The sequence below is a fragment of the Artibeus jamaicensis genome, unplaced genomic scaffold (assembly GCF_021234435.1).
Source record: "Artibeus jamaicensis isolate MK-2021 breed Jamaican fruit bat unplaced genomic scaffold, CSHL_Jam_final scaffold_625, whole genome shotgun sequence".
NCBI classification, from domain to species: Eukaryota; Metazoa; Chordata; class Mammalia; order Chiroptera; family Phyllostomidae; genus Artibeus; species Artibeus jamaicensis.
The window spans coordinates 3,772,084-3,797,604 of record NW_026522051.1 but is presented as its reverse complement, the minus strand read 5'-3'; the positions used below and the strand labels follow the sequence as shown (position 1 = coordinate 3,797,604).

Sequence of the window (25,521 nt, the reverse complement as noted above, 5' to 3'; positions counted from 1 at the left end):
CATATATAAAAATAAAGAAAAACTATTCTCAGGTAAGGAAAACGTGTCCACACTGAGGCTACCCATGAAGCCCCCACTTTCCCTTTTGTCTTTATTCCCCTCCCTTCCCCGCCCCTTCCATCCCGCCTCTGATAACAAAACCTAGGCCCAGCCTTCACCCAAGGTGATGGGGAATGAGACCTCACATCACATCCCCCACAGCGGACGACCCCTTCCTCGCTCCCCACCCCGCCCCCATGACTTCAGCATAGTCTTTTGCTCCTTCTGCACTTGTTAACATATCTGGAAATTTCAGAAGGTCACAGGGATCCCTGAGGTGACTTCTCTTGTAAGAAACACACGTGGGCACTAAACAAAAGATGTGTAGCAAGCATATAAAATAACCAGTGGGAAACGTGTGTTCTTTTCTCAGGGAAGAGAGAAGTGAGGGAAAGGCTTAGTGCGCTGTTTTCAGAGCGAGCGAGTTTGTTGAACAATTACATTGGCCCACAGAATCATATTTCTTAGGCCCATGTCAAGACAAGTGGATTTCTCCTTTAAGACTGACAAGTAACTGGGGTGGGGGAGGGGAGTGGGGGGGAGAAAATGCGGACAACTGTAATTGAACAACGATAAAGTCATTTCTGAAACATTAAAAAAAAAAGATGGACAAATAAGAGTAAGTACTCTGGGGACACAGAATGAGAGTGAAGCTCCCCCGCCGCCCCCTCCCCCCGGCCGCTGAAGAAAAGAGGCAGCTGGGGCCGGGCCAGCTCTCCATCAATCCGGGAAGGTTTCCTGGAGGAAGGGGTTTTGTGTCCTGGCTCACAGGGTCTGCGCTGGGGGCCCAGGGCTCTGCCGCACAGCGCATGCTGCCTTGAGTTCCGCGGTTGTTAAGGCAACAGGCATCTTAAGTGATGCCGGGGCAACCAGAGACGCCACAGCAGCTTCCACGGTTGCTAGGGCAACAGGCTGCCTCGCCCACGCACCCCACGCACCAGCTGCCAAATCTCAGATTCGGACCAATGGGCTCCGCCCTCTCTTACGTACTCTCCTGGGCCCACCAATCAGTCGCTGCTACGTAATAATGACCGAAGCTGAGTGACGAGGAGCCGCTGGGAGATCACACCTGCTAGGGCCCTGGCAGGACCCGCTGGGGTGGAGCCGCTAACTGGTCCCCAGTCCCAGGGGTGGCTCCCTGAGCCAAGAAATGAAAACCGCCCATCCTCATCACCACCCTCATTGCTCCAGGAGGGCGCAGGTGCCCCAGCGGCCATGCGCGACAGCCTGTTGTTGGTGCTGGGCCCAGGGAAGATTTGGGCAGGTCGGTGAACCAAGGCTGCACATGAAGAGGAAGAAATGCCGTCCGCAAACCAAGGAGCGCGGCGAGGCGACCGGTCCTGCGCCAGCCCCCTTCTGCGGGCCGGAGAGGCACTCGGGTGTCCGGAAGAGAGGCGACCACAGAGCAAGGACGAGGGGGACGTTTCTAGGGTCTGGGAGGACCGGAACCATCGAGCCCGAGTGCGAACAGGGGAGAATTTCCTAACCCGCCTCTCCGTGGGTAAATGGCCCTCCATCTCCACGCGCGAAAAGAAGCCACTGCCCTGGCGGAGAAGGTTGAGGCTGCTTTAATTCGGTGACTTCTGCCCCTGCAAGCCAGGGCGCGCGCAGCTGCTGGCCCAGAGGCCTGGTGCTGAAGGGGGGGTCACGGGACCCCTGGTGACGGGGGAGAGGGCCCAGCCGGCCGCGCTCGGAGTGCAAAGTGATGCGCTCAGGCCTCCGGGAACGTGGCCGTTCCTGTGTCACAGTCACGTGGCATTCACCTCAGGATGGGTTTTTCTTTTTCTCCATCAAACGCACGTAAAACGGGAATCACGCTCAGCGCTGAGACCTCGTCCTTTTTCCGAAAGCACACCTGTTCTAAGAGGGGGTGGTTTTGCAAAGGCCTCCGTGTGTGTGGCATCTCTGTCATATTTATTTAGTTATTTCATCCTCAGCTAAGTTTATGTTTATTGATTTGAGAGACAGGAAGGGAGAGGGCGAGGGAGAAGCATCCTTGTGAGAGAGATACACTGATCTGTTGCCTGGCCTCGCACGCCCACCGGGAACAGAACCCGCAACCTTTTGGGGCACAGGACGCCGCTCCAACCAGCCAAGCCACCCGGCCAGGGTCATCGTTGTACTTTTCAAATCGCTGCGACCCCTTCTCTTCTGACAGCGCCGGCTGACTGTCTCCTGTTCTCACAGAGGCTCTGCCTCCCCGGGCCAGGTCCCCGGAAGGCCCTTCCCCGCCACCACCTCAGCGCGCCGGTGTGTACTTCTTCCTGGGCTCTGATTCCCGCAGAGGATGCGGTGATTCTCAGCTGCCTGGGCAAGGAGAGAATCGCTGTCCGTGGAACTGTCCTCCGGAAAGGGCGGGTCCTCCCCCCAACCGCGGATGAACCCCAGTGCTGTCGACTCTGGGCTCTGCTGGGCTCGGTCTGGCTCGGTCCGGTCCGGGGAAACCGGCTTTACTCTAATCCACCTCCGTGCGCAGCTCTGCCCTGTCAGGTCTCCGCGTGTCCTTGGAGCTTCTCCTGGTTTGGGCTCCAAGAGCGGGGGTCCAGGCTCACTCCTAGCTCTCAACAGCGCTCTGAAACCGGGCACCGGAGCCGGGTGCTGGAAAAGGCAGGCCAGCGCTCAGCTTCCCTAAGGGAGACTTAAGGGGCAGCAGGTGAGCTTGTCCCGGGCCCTTCCTCCCTCTTTTCATGCGGCTGACCCACCTTCAGGGGGTTTTAAGCCACTCCGTCCCCTATACCGTATTTAGAGGAATTACGTGGCAGGCTTTGAAGCCATCGAAGGGAACAGGCAAGACGGTCACCATCCAGCTGCAGATGCCCTGGTTCACAACCTGCCTTGGGGCAGAGTCCAGTGGGGCCTGGCCTCCTTCATGCATTAAACGCCAAGAACTCATCCCCGTGTATTCCTTCCTGATCCCGTGCAGCGCTTGGAAGGATTAGAATTCAAAAGCAAACAAGGCCGAAGTGGTGAGCGTCCACCCCAGGAGCAGGCACGGCCCCGAGGAAGAAGCCCACCCACAGGTGCAACCCCAGCGCTCTGCACAGATAGATGGTCCTATGGGGAGACAGTATGCAGGGGGGGGTTACACCAGCTCAGGTACCTGCTCTCCAGGTGACCCCAGACAAGGCCTCAGCCTCAGTTTCCCGGCCTGTGAAGCTCGTTAAGGTGAAACGGGTTAATAATACAGTGTTTAGGGTGGGGCCTGGCCTTTGGAAGTGCAGAACAGGCACTAACTGTTGCTAGTGCAAAGCCACAAGCCCACACGCACGGCAGTCCGCCCCACGCGCGAGCCTCTGGACGAGGAGAGTGGCAGTTTGTTGTACTGACTTGTCCCCTTCTTGCCATGGGCTATACTTGGTGTCCAGGATATGAATTAAGCAAATAAGCATTTGCTTAAAATCCAGCAATGGCCTCAGAATCTGTTTTCACGTCTGCTGCAGTTCGGGGCTGAACCGAAACCCCCATCTCGGGAGGCTGGGTCTGCCCCACACTGGTTCCTCAGTGACTCAGTGCAAAGCAGCAGCAGCGGAGGAAAAAATTGATGAAGAGGTGCTCTGTGCCCTGCCCACCTCGGGGAGGGCACCACAGTCAGGTCCTGCCACAGAGGTGGTGGAAGCCGTGCCCTCTGACCCTGACCCTGACCCTCCACTGGACTTCAGCCCTGCTGTGGGCACCACTCAGGTGGCAGTGGCTTTGAAAGGGGCAGCTGCAATAGGAAATGCAGAGAGAGCGAAGCGGAGCCTTCAGTGGGAAGTGACAAGGTGGCCATGGTGGGGGGGCGGGGGGCACAGGATGACAGCCAGAGGGCTCCCTTCCTGTGGGGCGACTCCGTTTTGCACGGGACTCCTTCCATCATAAACGCCCTTATTCCAGATGCGAGTACTAAGGGCATCTATGGCTGCCCCTCCTTTCTGCCCCACTCCCTGTCTGTGGGCCTTTCTCCTGCCCTGACCCTCTTTTAAAACAATCTCCATTCTCATCGCTACACCCCAGTGTGGACCCTGGTAGCTGGTCCTGTACTCAGCCACCCCCCCGATCTGGCAACGGGCTCTGTGGGGCACCCCCGAGTCATGCTCCGCTGGGTCGGAGCGAGGCCTGCAGGTTAGCATCCCCCCGACCCCCCCACCCCACCATGCAGCTGAGGTCCCAAGGGTGTGGATGCACCGCCTGTTACCTTCCGAGTTCCCTGAGGCAGTGCCCATCGGAGTTTTCTAGAGGGTTTGACCTTCTCCAGGGGACACCCATGGGGCGTTACCAGTGGGAGGTCAGCGCCTCGCTGCACGGGCTTGGGGTCTGCCCGGGCTTTGGGGTCTGCCCAAAGTCGAGGGGCTCGGAACCGGGAGGCTGGTCCCTGTCTGAACCCGGCCTTGGGTCTGCAAGCCAGTTACCCGTTGTTCTGAGTGGCCCCTCCTGATCTGTACAGAGTGGGGGACAGCCGCCTCATAGGATTTATGACACTAGAGGAGGAGCAGCAAGTGGCCGCTCCGAAATCGGAGGGGACAAGGAGCCAGCCACCAGAGTGCAGCCGGGTTCCCGCCGCTCTGGGCCCTCCCACCTCTCCTGCCCTGCCCGCCTCTCCAGGCCTCCGAAGGGTGCACAGCCTCCTGCCCCTCAGCGGAGGGCCACTGGGAGAGGAAGGCGCGGCCTCGCTGACTTGGTTCCTCGGCCAGCCACCTCCTCCTCGCGGAAACCGCAAACACTGAACGCCAGCGTCAGGGACGCTCGGGCAGCAGAAGGTGACGAACTGCAGGAGTCAGTTCTCCCCGCACGCCCTGCCGCCCGCCCCGGGCACTCCCAGCCAGGGAGACAGGCTGTGGGGCACCTGTCCCCATGCCCCCCACACGCCTGAGCCCCAGAAGATGCTGGATGGGGTCAGGCCTCTGGTGCCGCCCAGGAGCTCCCCTATCAGCCCTGAAGGACAGAGTCACCCTGACCTTGACCGCCAGCCCCTACTCTGCACACAGACTCAGACACAGGAAACAAAGCCGGCTGATGTCCCCAGGGCTCAGACAGGAAACAGGGCAGGAGAGGAGAGTTTGTCCAAGAAAACCAGACACGCAAAGTCGGGGATATTACCTTCAGAGGAAGAAATATGTTGAACGGATTTAAATGTGAGGGAATAAAGCCTTTTGTGGTCCCTGGGATGGCATGGGAGCCCCAGATGAGAGGTCACAAGGACAAGTGCTCCGTGAGGAATGAAGTGGCCACCGGGAGAGAAGGCGTTTGTCCCCGAGGATCTGCAGGACTGAGAGGAAGTGTGTGGCTCGGTTTCTTTGGCAAATGCCTCCCCCCCTTGGTCGAACGCTCCCTCTGCTGTGCTGCAGAGAAAGGTCTGCTGACTCGGAGCCCTGGTCTACAGGAGGAGAAGGTGCCCTGGGGCACATCTGGAAAGAGGTGGGACCGCATCCCCCCTGTGCCCAGCTACGGACCAGCAAGCTCCGTCCACTGGGGACCATCACGGCCTCGAGCTGGCCACGTCCCCAGTCCAGCCACTCTCCCGAATGCCAGGAGGTGTGTGGATCTGCATGACCACCCATGGTGCATGGATCTGCACGACCACCCACGGTGCACTGCAATGTAAAATCCACTTCTGGCCGTGAGAGAGTGGGGAGCACAGCCCCAGCTGTTTTCTCTGCGCTGCCTTTGTCTTGACCACTGGTCATTTGATGGTTAAGCTGGGCCCGGGGGCAGTGCCCACCTGCGCCCTCGAACCGCCACCCCCATCTACCTGGCCCGACGATGTAGGGTGCGGAGCTACCTCCAGGAATGGGGCTGGGTGCAGGCGGACACCGGTTCCCCCTGACAGCCCGCAGGGCGCCCCGACTCTCTCATTGCTGCCCCTCCTCTAAGCGACATTCCCTGTCCTTCCATGTCCTCCAGCTGGCATGGTAAGACTGCTTCTGGTAGTTCTTGGCTGTGTTTCTAAAGCCGTGTGTGGGTCAGGCAGAGAGCTGAGGGGACAGAAAGTCCTCCAGCCCCAGTTTCTCCCCAGAGGCAGTGACGGGCTCTATCGATGTGCCCGGGCACCAACACTCCCACATTTTAGAACTGGCTGGGAAAGAAGGTTCCTGAAAACTGGTGTTGCAACCCTGGGATTTTCGCCAGCTCCTGGAGGGATGGCTTGCGGGGAGGGGAGGGAGATTCACTGATCAGGAGAGCGTGGCTGGGCGGGGGGCCTCACCTACACCCTGCGGGCGCCTTTCCGGGCCTTGCATACCCGTGTAGGCAGTAACCGGCCAGGTGTGTCTCTGACAGTTCTGGCCTCCAGGGGTGGCATCGGCCACCTGTGGCCCTGTGACAGCAGCACCTCCTGACCCTTCCCCCTCTGGGGGGGCTTCACCAAGGCCGTCACAGCCCCTATGCTGCCCTACCCGAGAGGCATGCCCGGAGCCCCTCTTGCTTGCAACTCAGGACCTCACAGCAGTCTCCCCCTCTGAGGAGCCGCTTGGCACGACCCATCCATCACCCGCCCATTCATGGGTGCTTCCATGGGACTGACAGACAGCCCTCGTCACACCTCCCACCATGACCCCCCAGTGAGCAGAGCAGAGGCCTCCTAAGGTGAGACCACTGCCCCGTCTGAGCACCAGGAGGGCCTGGGCACCTCCAGAACAGATCACCTTGAGGCCAAGCCTAGAGCCTTGGGGACAGGTAGTTTTATGGTCCTGAGCCTGGGCAGGTAGCTGCCTCGGAAGGAGGTGCACTGCACAGATGGGAAGGGGGTGGAGGGGGATGAACGCCACTGTCACAGGACAGAGTCAAGCAGCAATGTCTGAAAGTGACGTCCAGAAGTACGGGAGCAAACACGTGACGTACAGAGGGGAGGAGGCACCACCAGAGAAGCCGTGACAGGGTTCCAGGCAGCTGGCAGGACTCGGTGGGCCCGGGAGCGGGGCCTGTGCCAGGACCGCATGAACAAATACGCCAGAACTCAGGGGCGGCCACCACCCAAGTAGTACAAACGAGACGCCCTGTGTGATTTCAAGGCCTTCGTTCTTTCCTGAAAACGGAGCCGTTTGCTGAGGGTGGAGGACAGCCTGAGTCACACCTGTTCTCCTTTGGACCCCAAGTAGGTCCACCTCCACCCCCAGCCGCTGAACCCCGAGGCCTGCAGCTGGCTTACACTGTAACTACTTAACTAAGGACAAACTAACACCCAGGCAGAGTTCACTATCGTTTTAAATGAGATCAGACTTTGCCCCAAGATATGGGCCCTACCTACCATATGGTGCCCTGCTGAACTCGAGGTTTCATGACCATACGGGGCACTTCTTCCCAATCAAGCGTCACAGAACACGCCTCTTTTGTACCCTGGCCTGGCCAGCTGGGGTCCTGTGCCAAGTGGCCACGCCCACACCACCTCCCCCACAACCTGGGTCAGAGGTCCCCAGGGCCGCGCCCTGCACGCCGGGTGAGGCTCGGGCTCCAACTGCGGGGTAGGGAAAAGGTAATGTTTGCTTAGTAAAACCCAGGCAGGAGCAAAATTCAAAAGTTTTTATACGGGAGAAAAATTAGACATCATTGAAATAAAAAGGAGAATCCAAAAAAAGCAGACCCCAATACAAATGGCAAAGTTCATAGTGGAGGCGACATTTAAACAAGAAAAAATGCGAACCCACTGACACTCTTGGGAGCAGGAAGCTCGGTCCCTAACGCGTTGCCTTCGTTTGGTGCCTCAGAGGTTTAGATACACATCACAGTTTTAACGTGTGTCAAGGAAGCAAACAGAAGCTACACCACATTTCCAAAAGGACGCATGAATGATGGTAGAAAAGACCTGGTGAAGAAGAATAAAAAACCAGTAAACTTGAACACACAAAAAAGCTTCTCTGTAGCTTGAGAGTTAAATGAAACCCCAAACCAGCAGCAAATGGAAAAGATATTTACAGCCTCCTTTGGCAGCAAGGGTCCCCTCTCCTCGGCCGGTGAGCTGCTTGCAGAAGTTGAGGAAAAAGGACCATCTGATATGAAAACAGGTGACAGGTGAGCAGGTGCAGTGTTCACCAAAAAAAAATTCAGCTGTTAAATACAGGTGAATAAATAGTGAAACTTAGTAATAATTGGATATGTGCAAATCAAAACAAAAATGAGACACCTGTACAACTGATGACCCTTTGAAGATGACAGCATTGGGGAGCCCTGGGGGCGCTCTGGGCTGTGCCCACGGGCTCTGGGGAAGTCTGATGACTGACATTTACAATACCTTGACTTAGCATCCCCACTAATGAGGACGTATGTTATGAATCTATCTAGAGAACCTTGCCAAGACATTCTATGAGGTCGGGTTTCTTACAGCTTTTGTAATAAAGCTTGGAAGGAAAAGAGAAAAAGAGAAACAAAACAACTAAGTCGACCATCAGCAAGAAACTTATAAAAATCATCTAATAGTCTGATGATACCAAGTGCTGGCAAGGCTGCTGAGCAAGGGGAAGCCGCCTCTGCTGCCCCCCCCCCCCGCTGACATTTACAAAAAGCCTGGCACCACCCAGTGAAACTGACACAGCCTACCCCAGTCCTGGAAACACCTTTAAATCGGGTGCACATAAACACACCTATAAGTGTGTTCGTTCATAAAAGCATGTTTCTACAAGAGATCCAAATGGAAACAATCCAAACATCCAACATGAGAATGGATTTTTTAAGTGTGATTTAGTACAAATGGAGAGTACAATGAAAATGAACTCAGCAACATGCTACAAAATAATCTCATAAACCTAACATTCAACAAAAGAGGCAAGAGACAACAAATTTCCAGTACGATTCCATTGGAACAGAGCCCAGAAACAGAAAAATAACTATCTTATTTAGAAACACATCCACAGTAAAAAATAAAAAAAAACATGTAAATGCAAGGAAACTATAACCACAGAATTTAGGATGGAGGGACTCCTCGCAGGCAGGGCTGAGGCTGCCGGTGACTAGGGTCCCCCAGGGGCCTCCGCCCCTGTTTCTGACGGGGCAGAATGGAAACTCGTGCTTGAGAGTCTGGACTTCATCCTGAAGGCGCTGCTCAGCCGCCAAACGGGTCAGCTTTGGAGAGGGAACTGCGGGTGTGGGTGAGGAATTTTGCAAGAGAAGCCAGTTAAGACACCACTGTGAGTGTCCGGGTTGGTCCTAAACAAAGGCAGAAGGATTAGGTAGACCATTCCAAGGCACCATCAACAAGAAACAGTAGTAATAGCAGCTTTTACTTAAGTGCCTACTGTGGACCCTGACTATGTGCTATCTTCACAACAGCCGGGCAAAATACTTGTTTAGTGGACGAATTTTGCAGATTAAAAAGACCACACGAGTTTCGGAGAGGTTACATCATTCCCTGCAGAATCATGCAGCTACATAATGGCTATTCTGGAATGCTCCTGCAGGACCAAGTCCCAGGCCCAAGGAGTGAGGGACCAGAGCCAGGCCCCATCTCTGATGGAGGCAGTGACACAGGGGCTGCCCTCTGCCAAAATATATGAGGTGGCCCCGCATGCACCAGAAGGGGACTCTGGCTCTCTTGGTGTGTAGGATGCTTCTTGAAAGGCAGCGGGACTGTCAGGGTCAGTGGTCGCTAGAGATGCAGGCTTCGCAGAAAGGTCTGGAATCCAGGGAGTTCCAGACGGCCAGGTAAAGGATGCCCTGTTCACGCATCCATGTAACAAGTAATTATTGAGTGCTAACTGTATGCCAGGCCCTTCACAGCACCCGGGATATAGCAGCAAATAGACTGTATCACCCCCTTCATTCAACTTTCCCTGGATCGGGGCAAGCAGATCATAAACCAGTGGCTTCACTGAGTCCAATAGGTCACATGGTACAAACTAAAGCAAAGAAGGGGAGTGTCTCGAGGTAAAGGCAGTTTCCGATGCACGATTCTGGGTCAAACAGGAAACGCTGGGAAGGAGGGGCCAGAATTCTGCTCCCGATTCTTCAAATCACTCCTCCCATCACCTCCCACTGCCTTTTCTTAATAACCAGCAAGTGACTCGCTTCCTTCCAGCTATAACAAAAACACAGTAGGTACACTGGCGGCTTAAACAGCAGGCATTTATTTCGGCAAGTTCTACAGGCTGAGGAGGCCAAGATCAGGGGCCAGCAGACTCAGGCTCGCCCCTTTGCTCCGACCCCCACCTACCAGGGCGCTAATCCCATTCATGGGCCCCCACCTTCAGGACTAATCACCCCCTCCCAAAGGCCGCACCTTTAAATGCCAACACTCTGGGGATTAAGTTTCAAGACACGAAGAGGGGGCACCTGGACTATAGCAACCAAGGGGGGAGGGGAATCTCCCTCCATAAGGAAACAATGCCCTCCTATTTTCTGCCTTTCCACGTTCAGTAAAACAAGCCCTTTCCAAGCAATGTGCCAGAACCCTGAAATATGTAAGGCCTTCTTGCACCGAAGAAGATGAAAGCGTGAGAATGCTTGGAAGTTGCTGAAGCGACGACAGTAGACATTTTACGAGCCCTCGCCGGGCTTCCGCCTGGGCGGGTATGCCAGCCCAGCAAACCCGGCCGCACACGCGGCCCGCAGCCCTCTCAGATCTGGAGCCCTCCTCTCGCACCTCCGCTTGGAATCCTTTGGCTCCCAGGCGCTCGAAGGGGGCCAGCGCCCACCAGAGGTGGCGCCCTGGTAGCAGGTGGGGGTCGGAGCAAAGGGGCGAGCCGAATTCAGAGCATCAGGGCGAGTCCCCAGTCCTGCTCCTGCGGCCGCGCTCGCCTCCAAGCCGCTCGCGACGGGACTCCACGCGCAACTGGGGCTCGGGCACGCGATCGGAGGTCTGTGGTCCGAGGCCACACAGCCGGTTCCGGGAAAGAGAACAGCGAGGTTGTGGGGGTAGGAGGGCAGCGTGGGCGGATGCAGCCACCAAGTGGCAGGGCTCAGCTCGGGCTCTCGACAACGGTGACTAACAGGAACCCTTACTAACCGGGGAAACGCGCGACCCATACACCCCTCCCCTCCGCCAAGATAGCAGGTGGAACACCACGCACGTGCCGCACCAACCCCACCCCCACCGGGCGCACCCCTACTTCCACGCACGCGCAGTACCAGCCTGCGCCTCGCCCACTCGCAAGCTACGGTGGCTGTAGTGAGGACAAACTACTTACGTGCGACCGTTCCACAAACCCAATCTGTAGAGCGCGAACTGGCAGGGCCACAGTGGGAAAGCAGCAACTAAGGCATTTGTGGGTGGGAGTAGCTAAATAAACTTGGGAGTGAAAGGACTACATCAATGGACAGCCGTGAGGAGCGAGAAATTTCAGTCTCTGGTTCACAAGGCGGAGCCTAGAGCTGTCATTCAAAGGTGCAAAAGGACCCTCGCCTTGGAGGCGGGGCCTTGTGCGGCCCCGGGGGCAGGCGTGGCCTGCTCAGGCCACGCCCCATCCTGCCAGAGGCCTTGAGCGTTGCACCCACACTCTGCTGCGCACCTGGACTCTGCACCAGCCCTTCCGAGGTGACCCAGGTGAGTGCACGCCGCGGGGCGCGCCGGCCCTCGGGGGCACCTCAGCCCCTGCTCTGGGCACTGCCCATAACTCTGTCATCCGGAGCCGAATAGGGACTCGCCCTCTCTTCCTCTTCCTGTCTGTAGATTCCTTTCTACCTTTCCATCATCCCCTTCGCCCTCTACCTGCCGGCACCCTCCCAGGATGGAGTGGGCTTGCAGCGTCTAAGCTGGACCTAGCCCTGCCATCTGCGACTCACGGAGATTCTCAAGGTCAACCCTCCCGAAGTCCCTCTTTCCCTCTCCTCCGGTCCCCTCACCGTGCCTCCCGAGCGCACACGACCTTGCCGGCCACAGCCTTGCTGCAGAGGGTGGGCCACGCAGGCCCATGGGTATCTCCATGCTTGGAGCGGCCTGGAGCGCGGTGCCCGCTGCAGATGGCTGTGTTGCTAGGGACCTTCCGAGAGTCCCCAGAGCATCGTGTTTGTTTTCCTCCTGCTGCGCAGAAACGTTTGTCGGTTTGCACTGGAACCTTAAACGGGGGCATTTCCTACCTCAGCCTTAGAGCAGGAACTGTGCGCTGCAGGAGGCGGAATCTTCATTTACAGTTCTGCCTTGGATTTCTGTCAACTTCCCGCCTGTCTGGTGGCGCTGCGGGCGGTGGAAGGGGCTGGAGACTCCATGGTGAGTCATCCGAGAGTTGTGGCTTCAGCTGATTCTTCCCTCGGGAGTCACGAGGTTACGAGCTACATTGTACCGTAGGGGACAAGTGTGGGAAAGGAGGTGAACGCAGGCCGCTGGGTAGGAGAGCGGGTGGGGCGCCCTGGATGAGGGACTTTTCTGCTCCGCAGATGTGCCAGGGACCTAGGCGTGGTCACGCAGGGCTGCTGCCACCGGGCGTAGCTTCCTCTGTGCCTCGGGGCCAGAGCAGGGCTTCCCGAGGGGTATCTCAGGTCACTGCAGGCTTGCAGTGTGGAGAGGCTCCCACGGGGGTGTTGGTCAGAGTTATAGGCACTGTTTTATTTGGTTAGTGAATTCAGCTCATTGAATGTACTTCCATGATCCTGGCTCACGACCACCTGAGTAGGAGGATCAAGAATGTTTCTCTTCCCAGGAGTGAAATGTAAGGGGCTTCAACAAAACTAACATCTAAATCCAAACAAATACTTGCCAACCCCTGGAAGACGTGTTAAGCTTCCCTTCTGACACAGTGTTACAGAAATAGAAAACTTTGTCAAGCATCTTCCCCAACCCATGTTACTATATATAAAATGGCTTCGGCTGGTAGAGAGAGAGAGAGAGAGAGACAGTGGCCAGCCCTAGAAACTGCACCCCAGTCTTCCTTACAGGAAGGGACAAGTGAGAAGGGCAGTGTCCCCGCATGCATTTTGAAGTCCTCCTGCTGGCCTAGCTCTCCAAGGAGAGAGTCACCGAAGGCAACCTCCTAATTGGACGGCAGTGTGTGGACTGAGTGCCTGTAAAAGAAGGCTTCCGCCCATGATCCAGGGACGCTCTGAACAGCCCCCAGAACCATCTGGAATGACATGGGCGGCACATCGGTCTGTCAGAGAGTCACCTGGTGCCCACTGCGCCACTGGCTGCCTTTAAATACACTGTCCCCCACATTCATCTGTAAACATTCTGAACCCATATTCAAAACCCCATTGCCAACCGCGTCTGCCTGTGGACCGTTTTGCATTTTCAAAGCAGTATTTGTTTAAAAGGATATAGACTGCTATAGTTTTTGCAACTGATTTATGGATCCTTGTTATGAGTTTTCCATCCTCCTGGAAAGAAGGATTCAGCGGTTACCCGGTGGGTGGCTGCCTTGTAGAACAGAATTCCCGAGTTTCCCTGCACTCTCTCTCACAGGTGCAGGTGGGGAGTGTGGGGGAAGAGCAGCGAGGGGACCGGGCAGGGGTACGCCCCCCCCAAATGCGTCTGCAAATGCCTTTAAGGACTTCGGCGTTTGGAATCTCAGGTTTCCCCCAAGTCCTTTCTAGAGCCGACCTGCGTATTGGCTGGGAGTCGGGTTCTAATATTTTGGTGCCTTGGGAGGCTTTTTAAAATGAGCGATGCTTTTCTTCTTCAGCCTCAGAAATGGGAATGGCTGGCGCAGACAGACCCCTGCCCTGGGCTGGAGCCAGCGGCCCGGTGGTCCCTTCCTTCCCAGCGGCTGGTGCCCTGGTGGAGACCCTGCGGCTGCTGGGACTTGACTGCCATCAGCCCTGTTTCTTGTGACGGAAAATGCAAGTGGTGTCAGTGTGACCCACTTGAGATGCCTTTTCCCCTCTTCCAGAAATCAGGGTCTGGCTTCCCCGTGGCGCTCGGTGCCTACTGCCAGTAAGGGTCAGGTCAGAAAAACGGGGTCCCTGTCCCTGTGTAACCTGTCTCCTTGCAGACCTGGGCCCTCGAGAGGTGGGAGGGTGTCCCTCCCTTCTGTGACCGCTCCTCGTTTGTCGTACTGCGATGCCGGCACTCTTTAAAAGTTCCTTTTGGACCTTTTTCCAAGGGTTTTTCTTTCTTCCACTCAGAAAGGTCTCAGGCTCTAATCGCTCACAGATTTAGCATCATAGATTTAGCGTGAATGATTAGCCTTCTATTCTCTCTGCCATCATACTTCGAGAGTGGGCGTGGTCAAATGTGGCTTCGGCCTGCGAGGCTGCCTGGAACCCAGGGCACAGACCCCGCCCCCGACGGCCTAGCTGTGATGCTGTTCCCTGCTGTGCAGTGTGGAGACGGTGACCTCTCACAGGGCTGCTCCTAGGGCTTCCCGAGTCAAGGAGGGCGAGCCCCTGGGGACAGCGGTTGGCAGGCGGTACATGATAAACGTGCTGGTAATGAGTGTCACGGGTGAAAGTCACTGATGGCTCCAACCGCCCTTCCCCCAGTCCGCTCCCCACCCCGACACGCCGGTCCCCTTTCTCTGTCATCCGTGCTGCGGGCCTGCTGTGCTGTCTGCCCATGTCCTCTCCCACGTGTCCGGTGTCTGTGCCGCAGAGCCTTCACCGCAGTCTGTCCCCTCCTGTTTCACCGCCCTCCGTGCTCTGTCCCTCCACTTGTCTGTGTCCTTCTTTCCAGGTTCTGACAGGGAAAGAAGTGCCATGATGGCCCTTCCCGCAGAGTAGGGGGCGGGGCATAAGGCTCAGTCCCGGGAGGGAAGGAGCCATTCTGAGCAGCGTTGAGGATGGTGGCAGGTGAGGGCGGCAAGCAAGCAGTCCCCATCGGTAAATGGTCTGTCCGGCGGGGACTTGAACAGATCAGCCCCATTGGAGGAACGGCTGAGAATTTTATTTTCTTCTGCGTCCTGTGGCTTCTTCCCATTCTCTCCCTGCCTCTGAGGTTGCTGCCCTCAGACCTGGAGCATATTCTGTGGCCTGTCCCTGGTGTCACACCTCCCGGGAGGACAGGCTCCAGAGAGTCCAGCGTGACTCGGGGGCATCCAGGCGAGATGTCACCATATCAAGGAAACTCTCGCCCTTTTGTGTCGAGAGCTGTTTGAGTCCAGAGTCTGTCTGGGAAAGTGCCGTTAACACCAGCGAAGGAACCTGGGCCCTGTTCCATCCTGCTGCATGTTTCCTCTTCCCAGGCCCCCTACGAGTGGGAGCCCCAGCTTCCCAGGGGACACGCAGTTCCACACGGACACGTGTATCCGGTGCCTCTGACACCGAGCTCATGCTCTGGAGAGGAGACAGGGAGTTTGCTTCCCTGGTCTGAACGGAGTCGGCGCAGACGGCCCGCTGACCGGGAGGCAGCACCCAGACCTGAGCATCCTGCTGCCCCCTTCCCGCTCCCCACCACCCCCAGAACAGGAGTGAACTCACAGCCCCTCCCGAGGGTCAGGATTCAAACATTAAAATCTGAATCCTTTCTACAGCCAAGCGGGGGCCGTTTAACTGCCCAGCTGAATGCATTTGGACCACAGCGCAGTCATCACTGAAAGGGTCAGACCTCCCTCCTCCTGACTTGCACCTGTACCCCGCACACACATCCCCTGCAAAGGGCAAGTGCCCCGAAAACTCACAGGAGCGAGCTGGTGGTCCCGCTGGACCCTTAAACAGCCCTTTCGTTTGCAGTGGTGTGGCCGATTGCCCAGAACGTCCGGCAGCCCCAATCCACTGTCCCAAAGCGACAGTCTCAGGCCATGCTTGCCGTAAGAGGCCTCACTTTGGGGGAGGTGAGAAGCCTTGAACTCTGACTCACTTGACGGGTGGGGACGTGTGATCTGGTGGGTGACAGTGACCATAAAAAGGGAGCCGGGAACCGAGTGGCCGTCACAGGTGAGACTGATGAGCCCAAGCCCCCAGAAGGTGCAGGGCCGTCTGACCCACCTGTTTGGTGTGGACACGCCCGTCGGCAGGGGGCCCATCCTACAGAACCGCCTCTGGTCTCCCCACCCCACTGAGTTCGGGGGCAGGTGAAGCAGCCCACTGATTGGTGTGAAACCAGGGCGTGCACACTCGTGGGCTGAGGTGTGGCTGTGAGCGTGGGTCGGGAGGAAAGGCTTCTTCCCAAGGCAGGGGTAGAACATGCCCGGGTGGTGTCCGTGGGACTGGGCAGTGGGCTCAGGAGGCAGGCCTGCCCCTTAGCAGGCCTCCTCCTTCCACCTTTGTCCTTCCCCTAAAAGCTGCTCTTGCAGGTCCCATCACCAAAGCCAAGACCATCCTCAGTCTACTCACATGTCTCAGCCGAGGGGACCACTTCTTCCTCGTCAGAACTCCTCCTTCCCTTCTGTCCAGGGTCTGTGCTCCTCATCCGAGTCCCTGGAGGGAGAAGCAAGGACAGTTGACCATCACATGGCCCTAAAGCCCCTCGTGATCGGGACAGACCCTCTAACTCGATGTCCTGCTGTCCCCACCACTGGCTGGGGCCAGCCGTGCCACCGGCTGCCTTTCCGGCCTTGAGTGTCCAGGGCTGCCCTCAGCCCGGGCCTGTGCACTGGCGGCTCCGGTCGGAGCGTTCTTTCCCCAGGACGTGGGACAGCATCTCTTCCTCCTTCAGGGGGCCGCTGCGGTGGGCAGGCCCACGGATGTCCTGGGATAGCAGCCAGGTCCCTCCCTCAACCACAGTGGGCGCTCCCCACGGTGCAGGCCGCTCTCACGGGTCCAGTTTGTGTGTTTGTTTTCTGTCTTTCCTTATCTCGGGAACGGCAGTGCCTTGCAGGCAGGGACCCCATCTTGCTCACACTGTGTCCCCCACACCTAAACCCGACCTGGCACAGAGCAGACACTCCCCATAGCACGGTGGGATGAAGGAGTCCGGGGTTCTTGGACGCGGCAGGCTGTCCATGCCAGGAAACCCGCTCCCCTTGGGAACCTGAGTAGCCCAGCCCTCGGGCAAATCTGAATCCATTCCGAACGGCGTCAGAACTCTGTCTAAGTAAAAGCTATTGGTTGGCAGAGAACGCCGGGCCTCCTGAGCGAGGGCTCACTTCCCACGTCTCCATGGGCACATACCCCGCCCTCACCCCGGTCCACACTGTCTGCATGGAGACAGGACGTACCAAGCTTCTGTATCTAGTTTACGGCACTGAATTCCTCCAACCTTCCTGCAATGGTCACGGTCAGTAGTCTCCCATTTGTAGAGAAACTCGGTGGCTTCCCCCTGGTCACCGAGGTCGTGTGTGGACACAGGGCCAGCTCAGAATTCTCACTGTCTCGTCTCCTGACATTTGCCCCACCGGAGAGGGCTGGGTGCATCGGCCACGGTGTTCCAGCCTGCGGGCAGTGAGAGCGTCCCCCAGGGCATCCCTACTCCTAACGACAGAGGGCGTCTAATTAAGCAAGAAAATCTGCCCTGGCCGGGTAGCTCCGGAGTTTCAACTTAGTTCAGTAACCCAAAGGTTGCGGGTGGTTGCAGGTTTGATCCCCGGCTGAGGCATGTATGGGAGGCAACTGAGTCACGTTTCTCTCCCGTCCCTCCCTCCCTCCCTTCCTCTTTCTGTAAAATCAATAAAAAAACATAACTTCAGGTGAGGATTGGAAAAAAGAAAAACTGGATAGAGTGATTCAGGTTCCCTTAACTCTCCGATGCCATCCTCTCTCCAGTGCGCTGTTTTGACCCCTCTCCAGATGGCCAGGAATCCGCTGGTGCAAAGCCCGCACACGCCTCCTCAGAAACGCCTGCCTTTCCCCCTCCCGCGCGGTTTCCTTTCTTCGGGGGCTTTCTGGGCTCAGCTTCTGACCGTCGCTGTGACGGGGAAAGTCTGGGATTGGCTGCTGGCTTGCTTCCTTTCTGCCTCCCCCGGCCCAGTGAGTGGCACACAGTAGGCACAGGTAAACGAGGACAGGTGAATGCGCACACACGAGTCCCTGCCAGGGACGGGCCAGACGGACTCATTTTCCTTTTTTTCCCCGAGTCAGCACTGGTAGAATGCAGCCTCTTAAACATCCCTGCTTTTCAGATGGTAGATTTGGATGTGGCTGGCTACTCAGAGTTCAGAGAATGAGGGGAATACATACATACAGCTCCAAGCTTCGTTTGCCATTTTAAAGTCCCAGTTCTAGCCCTGGCTGGTGTAGCTCAGCGGATTGAGTGAGGCCCTGTGAAGCCAAGGGTCGCCGGTCTGATGCCCAGTCAGGGCACATGCCTGGGTTGCAGGCCAGGTCCCCAGTGGGGGACACATGAGAGGCAACCACACATTGATGTTTCTCTCCCTCTCTTTCTCCTTCCTGTCCCCTCTCTCTAAAAATAAATAAATATATTTTAAAAATACCAGTTCTAAATGACGAATGCTTGAATGCACATCCATTATCACTTATTCAGACACCCCCCTTTCCTAACCGAGTCAGGGCCGAGCCCCAGCCAGCAGAGAGGATCAGTGTATTGCTGACGAGCGCCCGCTGGGTGGGGGTGCAGGCTCCGCCTCCACCTGCTCCTCACGCCCACAGGCGGGGACTCCCACCCTTAGTATCTCCACTGAATACACGAGGAGGCAGCTGAAAGACGGCGACTTTGCCCAGGACCCAGCTAGGAGGCCCCGGGGCCAGGTTCTGACTCAGACCGTCGGCCCCCAAGAGAGCGCGTTCTCGCTGCGCGGCGGCCGGGTGACCGCGGAGTGGGCGTCAGGACCCGAGCCCGGCGCCACCCACACACGCTGCCTGTTCGCGTCCCCTCCTTGCCGACTGTGGCCAGGCCGTCTTTATGTAACTTTTTGGGTAGACACTGGCTCCTTTTGGAAATTATAGGAGAGTGCAAAGGAAAAATCTATGATTCAGCCATCGAGAAATGAGTAGGCTATGGCTTTGCTATTTTCTTGTTTTCTGTCGCTGAGAAAGTAAGACTGTAGGCGGCATAAATGCATGTTCTGCTCTCCCTGACATGGGGTCCGTTAACCGTGTGGACATTTTCATCGCTGTATCGCATGCGTTTTGCGTGGCCGTCTGTACTGTTTCTGCGACCGCGATGATAAGTAGTTGCCGGGGTGAAGGTCTTTGAAGCAACTAGATTCTTGGACGGCTAACCAGCCGGGAGGTAAGAACAACATTGGGAGTATTACGGCCCCCTGCCAGGCTGTCCCACCGCCCCGCCCCCCCCCATGTGTACTAACACATACACTGGTCACGGTCACAAACCAGGCAGGACAAAGCAGGGGGGGCCGCCGTGAGTATGGGAAACAGAGTTTGCTCTTGTATTATTATTACTTATTCTCATATGAGCAAACCTGCATCTGCCCCACCCTGTGCGCCTTTAAACACACCCGTGTTTATACAGACTGTGTGTGAGTTTTCGCGTGTGACCTGGAGCACGGTGAGGCAGCTCACGAACAAGTCGGGGGGCGGGGAGGGTGGCAGGAGTCCGCACCGTGCAGCCTGCTGAGCCCTCTCCGGGATCCTGCACGGGGGGTGTGTCAGCCCCACGTAGAGGACAGTCAGGGTGGGGCCCCCAGCACCAGCACCTTATCTGGGGGGAGATGAAAGGGCTGCAGCGGACGGAGCAGGGTGTGCCGCCCACAGGAGCCCCCATGCCCGAGACCGGCAGGTGCCACTTATCAGCCTCTGGAGCCGGAGCCAGGAAGCTATCTGTGGGCTGGGGAGCTGGGGCGCGCCTGTGACCGCCGGGCGTGGCCCTGCGAGCTGAGCCAGCAGCCCCTGGGCCTGCTGCCGGACTGAGCTGCAAAGGCCAGTCTCTGTGGCCTGGGAAATCCCTCCCTTTGCCCCGGGCTCCTAGGAAAAGGGGGACGCACGTGATAAAGGTGTTCTGACCCCTGAGCGAATTAAGTCGACTGTTTCCCGCAAGGACACGCCTCACCTGCCTTCTGTCCCTGCTGGATGTCTGCGTCCAGCAGCTTCTCTGGGTTCTGACCTCCTCCTTCCAAATAGTGCAGCCGTGGTCGCTGCCACTGTTTCTGCAGGGACTTCTGAGGGGACCAACAGGAAGAAACTTCAGTAGGTAGGGGGCTTCCTGTGTTCCCAGCAGTGCCAGACAAGGAAGAGCATCGTCAGTGTTGGAGGGGTCATTCCTGAAAGCCACCTGGAATGCCAGGCCGCTCCTGGGTTGCCCCCAGGCATCTGTGCTTGGCACAGAGGGTGCCCGACAACACGCCCTCCTGCGGGGGCTGCGTGTCAGCACGTGACCTGTGCAGCAGGACCCCCCACGTGGTGGGGACAGAGGCATCGGGACGGCTGTGCCCCTGCCCCTGTGCAGCTGGGTCTGTGGCTGCCGCAGGGAAGCCTTGGGGAGGGAGGCCGGGCTGTCCCCTTCCCCCCTCCAAGTCCCCTCAGGGGCAATGCAGTCCTTTGCAAACCCTCCCCTGTCACCTTAGCAAGGTGTGGGGAGAGTGGCGGTCGCAGGGTCTGACCTCCGGATTGCCTTTCTGCTTTGGAAGAGGAGCAGAGTCCCGCCCCCTGAATTTCAGCTGTAGGTCTCTGGGCGCTTGCTCTCTGGGGTTCGTGGCCTACCACAGAAACACCCGCTCGGGGGGCACTCGGTCCTGCCCATGGGGGTCTCCCACCCCCAGCTCTTGCTCATCGGAAGAGCAGAGGCGAAGGACTGAGCCACCAAATGCTAATGCTTTGCCTGGGCGGTTTGCCTGGGCTCGTTGGATTTGGGGAGGAACCCTAAAATGCGCCCTGGTCTCGTCTCTGCCCTCCTCTCGCTGAGTTTGTATTTCCTGGTGTGACAAGTGGCGCCCCCCTGTGGGCTTTGGGGAAGACTGCAAGCGAGCGGAGCTGGAAGGTCCTGGGCAGACACCAGGTGGACGTCCCTGCGCTGCCACAAGCCCAGCAGCCTATGTAGACCTTTGGTTCTGGAAGCCGACTCTCAACTTGGAAACTTGGACCTAAACCCAATGTGCTTGGGGGTGCTGTTCTTAAACACGCAGCTTGTCACAAAGAGACAGCTTCATCCGAAATGGCCCGGTGGCTCAGATGTGCTAAATTCCAGGGATGTCAGGCGGCTCAGAAAGTTTAGTCAGTCATTCTCAAAAGGCGTTCAGAACGCGGCACGCATCTCTGTTCTGAGCTGCTGACTTTCGACACTTTGAAAGTGACTCACCCAGAAGGGAGTGGGGGGAGCGTGCCCGCTCGGAGTTCGGCCTGTCTCCTCGTCCTCTGTGGCCACACAGGATGGCCAGGAGATAGGACCAGCAGGTGACCCCATGCTGAGGCTGGAGACTGCCCTTTCCCCTGTGTCCCCATCCCAGAGACGGGGCACGTGGACGCCCCTCACGAGCAGCTCAGAAGTTAGAGGCATCTCAGGAACGTCGCACTGATCCAAAGGGCCCAGCACAAAACAGAACAGACTGTGAAATTGCCGTGAATGCCGCATCTTTGGGAGATTTCTAAACTCCATCGCGTGACATCCGCAGCCTCTCCCGCCACCTCTCCGAAGCATCATCCACTTGCCTCTCTGACCTGCAGGTGTGCACACTCCAGCCGCACCTGCCTCACCTGTACTTTGTCCCCCAGAGTCGAGATGGCCGTCCTCTCCAAGGAATACGGGTTTGTGGTTCTGACCGGGGCCGCCAGCTTCATCATGGTCGCCCACCTTGCCGTCAACGTCGCCAAGGCCCGCAAGAAGTACAAGGTGGAGGTGAGTGGGGACAGGCTGGCACTGCCGTGGGCTTGTCCAGGCGAGAGCTTGTCTCCCGTCCCAGAGGGACAGGTGAGGCTAGCTGGGGTCCGGCAGCACCTGTTGGAAATTCCGCCCCTTTCCAGCCGGAAGACAGCGAGCATGCGAGACCCCGCTGGGAGCGGTCCCTTCCTGGCTTCACTTGGTCTCCTCTGCAGAAAGGCTGGTGGGCAGCAGGAGACCAGTCTGCCTTTGGCCGCAGCTCTTTGCCAGGAAGGGTGTTCTTTTTCTAACAAGGGTTCCACGGCCACGTTGTTCCCTGGTGTGGCCGCCTCTGGTGACGTCCTGTGTCACGGTGCTGCCGTGAGCCTGGGCCTGTGTGCTGGGCGAGGGGAGGAGGCCTCAGTTGCCCCCGTTTGTCCGGACTGGGCCGGGGGCGGTCACTGAGGTTGTCCCCCACAGGCACGTCCAGGTGTCCATTTCTGTTCAGAAGCCTATGGTCAGCCTCCCTAACTAGAGCTGCTTCTGATGTTTTCATACCTGGTTTTGGGGTTTGTTTTTTTTTAACAGTCATGTCCATTAAAATTCTCACACACTCAGTGTCTGCCCCCCACGAAGGAGCCTCTTGCAAGGCCCGGGGCGTCTGGCAAATCTGGGCACGAGCTGTTTCCCTGGGTTGCCTTTGCGATGCGTGAGAAGCCAGTCAGCGATGGCATTGCTCGAGCTGCTTCTGTCCCCGTCACTGGGTGCGGACAGGCCCCGATCAGATCTGCCTTTGGGGACCAGCCCCGGTCACTGCTGCACCGAGCAGACATTGATCTCGTCTATGGGGTCCGGTGGGAGGTGCGTGGGGGTGGAGCAGCTTCCGGTTGGTGGTTACCTGTCCTGACGTCTGACCGGCACGCCCTCTGTGTCCCCAGTACCCCACCATGTACAGCTCGGACCCGGAGAACGGGCACCTCTTCAACTGCATCCAGCGAGCCCACCAGAACACGTGAGTGGGCCCTGCGGCACCTCCGCCCCTGGTGGAGGGAGTGCCTCTGTCTGACCCGGCATTTAGTGCCGTTTGTCATAGCGACGGTGGCAATCGTTAAAAGTATCCTGTAAACAAACCTGTAAGTAGCCCTGGCTGGTGCGGCTCAGTGGATTGAGCACCGGCCTGTGAACCAAAGGGTCACCAGTTTGAATCCCAGTCAGGGCACACCGCCTGGGTTGCGGGCCAGGTTCCCCGTAGGAGGTGTGTGAGAGGCAACCACACATTGATGTTTCTCTCCCTCCCTTCCCTTCCCTCTAAAAATAAGTAAGTAAAATCTTTAATAAAAACTTGTAAGTGAACAGATTGAATGTTAAGCCAAGTGAAGAGTGTCAGATGGTGGGTGGTCTGTCCAGGACCATCCCCACTGCCACATTGATCTCAATGGGCACCTAGCACATCCCCCTAAAGTGACGTGGGGGTCTCCTTACAGGGGCCCCGAGCTCTGTAAGGGAGCCCACCGAAGTCACCAGGCCGTTCTCGGGAGCCACTTGGAGGGGCCTGCACTGTGGTTTCTCAGCCGCCTCTGATCCCAGAGGTGGGCCGGGGCCCGGCTCCTCTGCCTCGGATGGCGTTCATTTCCCTCTTGGGTGTCGAACTTGGCGCGTTAAGGGCTCCCCATCCTACGTAAACGTACTTCCAGGGACACTTTTTAATGAGTGCCCGTCCGTCTCTTGCAGGTTGGAAGTCTACCCTCCCTTCTTGTTCTTCCTGGCCGTGGGCGGTGTGTACCACCCGGTAAGTTAGTCGGTGCTTTGTCTGGGATAGGAAGGCTTTCAGCCGGGCACCCTCAGTTGAAAAGGATTTCCTTCAGTTACTTCTCACTGCGTTCTTTAAAGTGGGTAGACTTTCCCCAGTTTTTTTTTACGGATAAGGTGTATACTCTGTAACTTTCTCAAGGTCAAAGGGCTACAGGAGAGTCAGAATTTGAACCCAGGCCCGACTCTAGAAGGCTCGTGTCCACTAGCGTTTTCCTTTGCGTAATCATTCATTCGAGAGAGACACACTCACCGGTCCCCCGAGGTGACCCAGGCGGACCGACCAGGCGGACGGCTGGCTTCGCAGACCTGACTCTTAGGCACCTGAGCATGTGACGCATCTGTTAGAGGCAGGGCGGGCCTCGGGGTCGGTCGGCACCGTTACTTGCCTTTTGGGTCCTGCCTTGGACAGAAAGTGTCTCCCCTTAGCCAGGCTCTGACCAAGTATCAGGTGTCCCCGCTCCTGGAACTACCCCCGCAGAGTCCCCTGGTCTGCACCAGCTGCCAGAAGCCACGTCCGTAGTTCCCGACCCACCAACGTGAGGGGCCCCCAGCCCCAGGGAGTGAAATGAGGGACTTTTGGCTAAAAGGTGGTGCAGTCAACCCTAGATGTCCATACCGAGCTGCCAGTCTCTTGAATGCAAACACACATCATGCACCTCCCTTTTTTTTTTTAGAGAATAGTCTCGGGCTTGGGCTTGGCCTGGATTGTTGGACGCGTTCTCTACGCCTACGGCTACTACACGGGAGGTGAGTGGAGCAGACCCCACCTGGGGAAGCAAACGGAAGCGAACGGCCTGGTGTTACTATGTTTCCCGCCCTGTCTGGGCTTTAAGGAAAGGGTGTAACCTGATGTCCCTGTGAAAGGCCCGCTACCTTCTTTCCTTTTATTCACCTGTGAATGGTAACAACACTTACTGCTCTGATGGAGCATTTTCTGTGCGTCAGTTGCTGTTCTAAGAACCTTGCATATTACTTTTGGAAACCTTCCACCAATCCCGTGATGTACATAGTATTTCCCTATTCTATAGATGAGGAAACTGAGGCTTAGGAAGATTAAGGCTCTAGCCCCGGCTGGCGTAGCTCAGTGGATTGAGTGCTGCCCTGTCAGCCTAAGGGTCGCCGGGTCGATTCCCAGTCAGGGCACATGCCTGGGTTGCAGGCCGAGTCCCCAGTGGGGGATGCATGAGAGGCAATTCCTGCCCCTTTCTTTCTCCCTCCCTTCCCCTCTCTCTAAAAGTAAATAAATAAAATCTTTAAAAGGAAAAGAAAGATCGAGCCCCTACCTAGGACCCAGAGCCACCATACAGACACTGTGAGTTGAGGCAGATACAGAGGGTCCACCTCCGGGGCCCACCCCGCACCGCAAACGTTTCCTGCTGCACTTAGGTCTTCGGGGAAGAGGGGAAGCACTGCCAGGGTCCCGGTTCAAAGCGGCCCCGGGTGTTATCCCGACATTCTTCTAAGGCCCGAGCCACCCGAGACACGTTCCTTTGCATAATAAAGTGGGTCAACCAGGCGGTCTGGTGCCCCAGCGGCTCCCTGAGGGGACGTTCCATGGTCCGTCCTGGAGCCTCCCGGTGACTTCGGCTCTCCCTTCTCTTGCAGAACCCAGCAAGCGGAGCAGGGGCGCCCTGGGCTCCATCGCCCTCCTGGGCTTGATGGGCACGACCGTGTGCTCGGCCTTCCAGCACCTGGGCTGGGTTAGAACCGGCTTGGGCGGGGGGTCCAGATCCTGCCACTAGGGGGGAACAGGGGGTGGGGCGTCGAACACGCTCCTGCGTCGCGAGTGACTGACTTTTATTTCCAGTTCCTTTTTTTTCTAAATGTAATAAAATTTATCTGGCATCAGCCTCGTACGTAAACCTGACTCTGCGATTATTTCCTGCTGAGGGCCTGTTCCCAGGCGGTAACCGGGGCCAAGGGGGTGGACACGCTGGCCCGCCTGCCAGCTGGTGCCAACTCTGCACTGCAGGCCGGGAGACCTCGAATGGTGGGAACAGGCTCACGGCACCTCTCATGGCTGCGGAACACGGGCTCCAGGAGGAACGGCTTGTTCTCGTCCGGGCCCACGATGGCTGGTACTCGGGATGATAACGAAGAGTTTTAAAAACGTTGAGCCCTGGCTGGTGTGGCTCAGTGGACTGAGTGCCAGCCTGTGAACTGAAAGGTCTCTGGTTCGATTCCCAGTTGGGGCACATGCCTGGGTTGTGGGCCGGGTCCCCAGTTAGAGACATGCAAGAGGCAGCCGATTG

At 57.4% G+C, this 25,521-nt stretch overlaps 2 protein-coding genes across 6 annotated transcripts in view; one reads left to right on the top strand and one right to left on the bottom strand.

Annotated features, from left to right (window-relative positions):
- Nucleotides 1-25,521, bottom strand: part of RXRG (retinoid X receptor gamma) — a 119,902-nt gene that overhangs the window by 91,743 nt on the left and 2,638 nt on the right. The window contains exon 3 of one of the 3 annotated variants that reach the window (XM_053659328.1): nucleotides 16,144-16,227. In XM_053659328.1, the coding sequence (XP_053515303.1) occupies nucleotides 16,144-16,227 (84 nt within the window). Of the gene's footprint in view, nucleotides 1-11,129; nucleotides 11,310-12,018; nucleotides 13,785-16,143; nucleotides 16,228-25,521 lie in introns of those variants that run through there. The other 2 variants (XM_037167430.2, XM_053659329.1) reach the window with 2 other exon arrangements.
- Nucleotides 11,374-25,026, top strand: MGST3 (microsomal glutathione S-transferase 3). 3 transcript variants are annotated; one of them, XM_053659330.1, is made up of 7 exons: nucleotides 11,394-11,485; nucleotides 11,612-11,737; nucleotides 21,373-21,496; nucleotides 22,396-22,469; nucleotides 23,189-23,246; nucleotides 23,944-24,016; nucleotides 24,875-25,026. In XM_053659330.1, exons 3-7 carry the CDS (start codon nucleotides 21,380-21,382, stop codon nucleotides 25,009-25,011), a joined length of 459 nt encoding a protein of 152 aa, XP_053515305.1. In that variant the 5' UTR covers nucleotides 11,394-11,485; nucleotides 11,612-11,737; nucleotides 21,373-21,379; the 3' UTR covers nucleotides 25,012-25,026. The 3 variants fall into 3 exon arrangements, with proteins under 3 accessions (XP_037023329.2, XP_037023330.2, XP_053515305.1); XM_037167434.2 differs by lacking the exon at nucleotides 11,612-11,737 and having other exon boundaries at nucleotides 11,374-11,485; XM_037167435.2 differs by lacking the exon at nucleotides 11,612-11,737 and having other exon boundaries at nucleotides 11,392-11,485; nucleotides 21,325-21,496.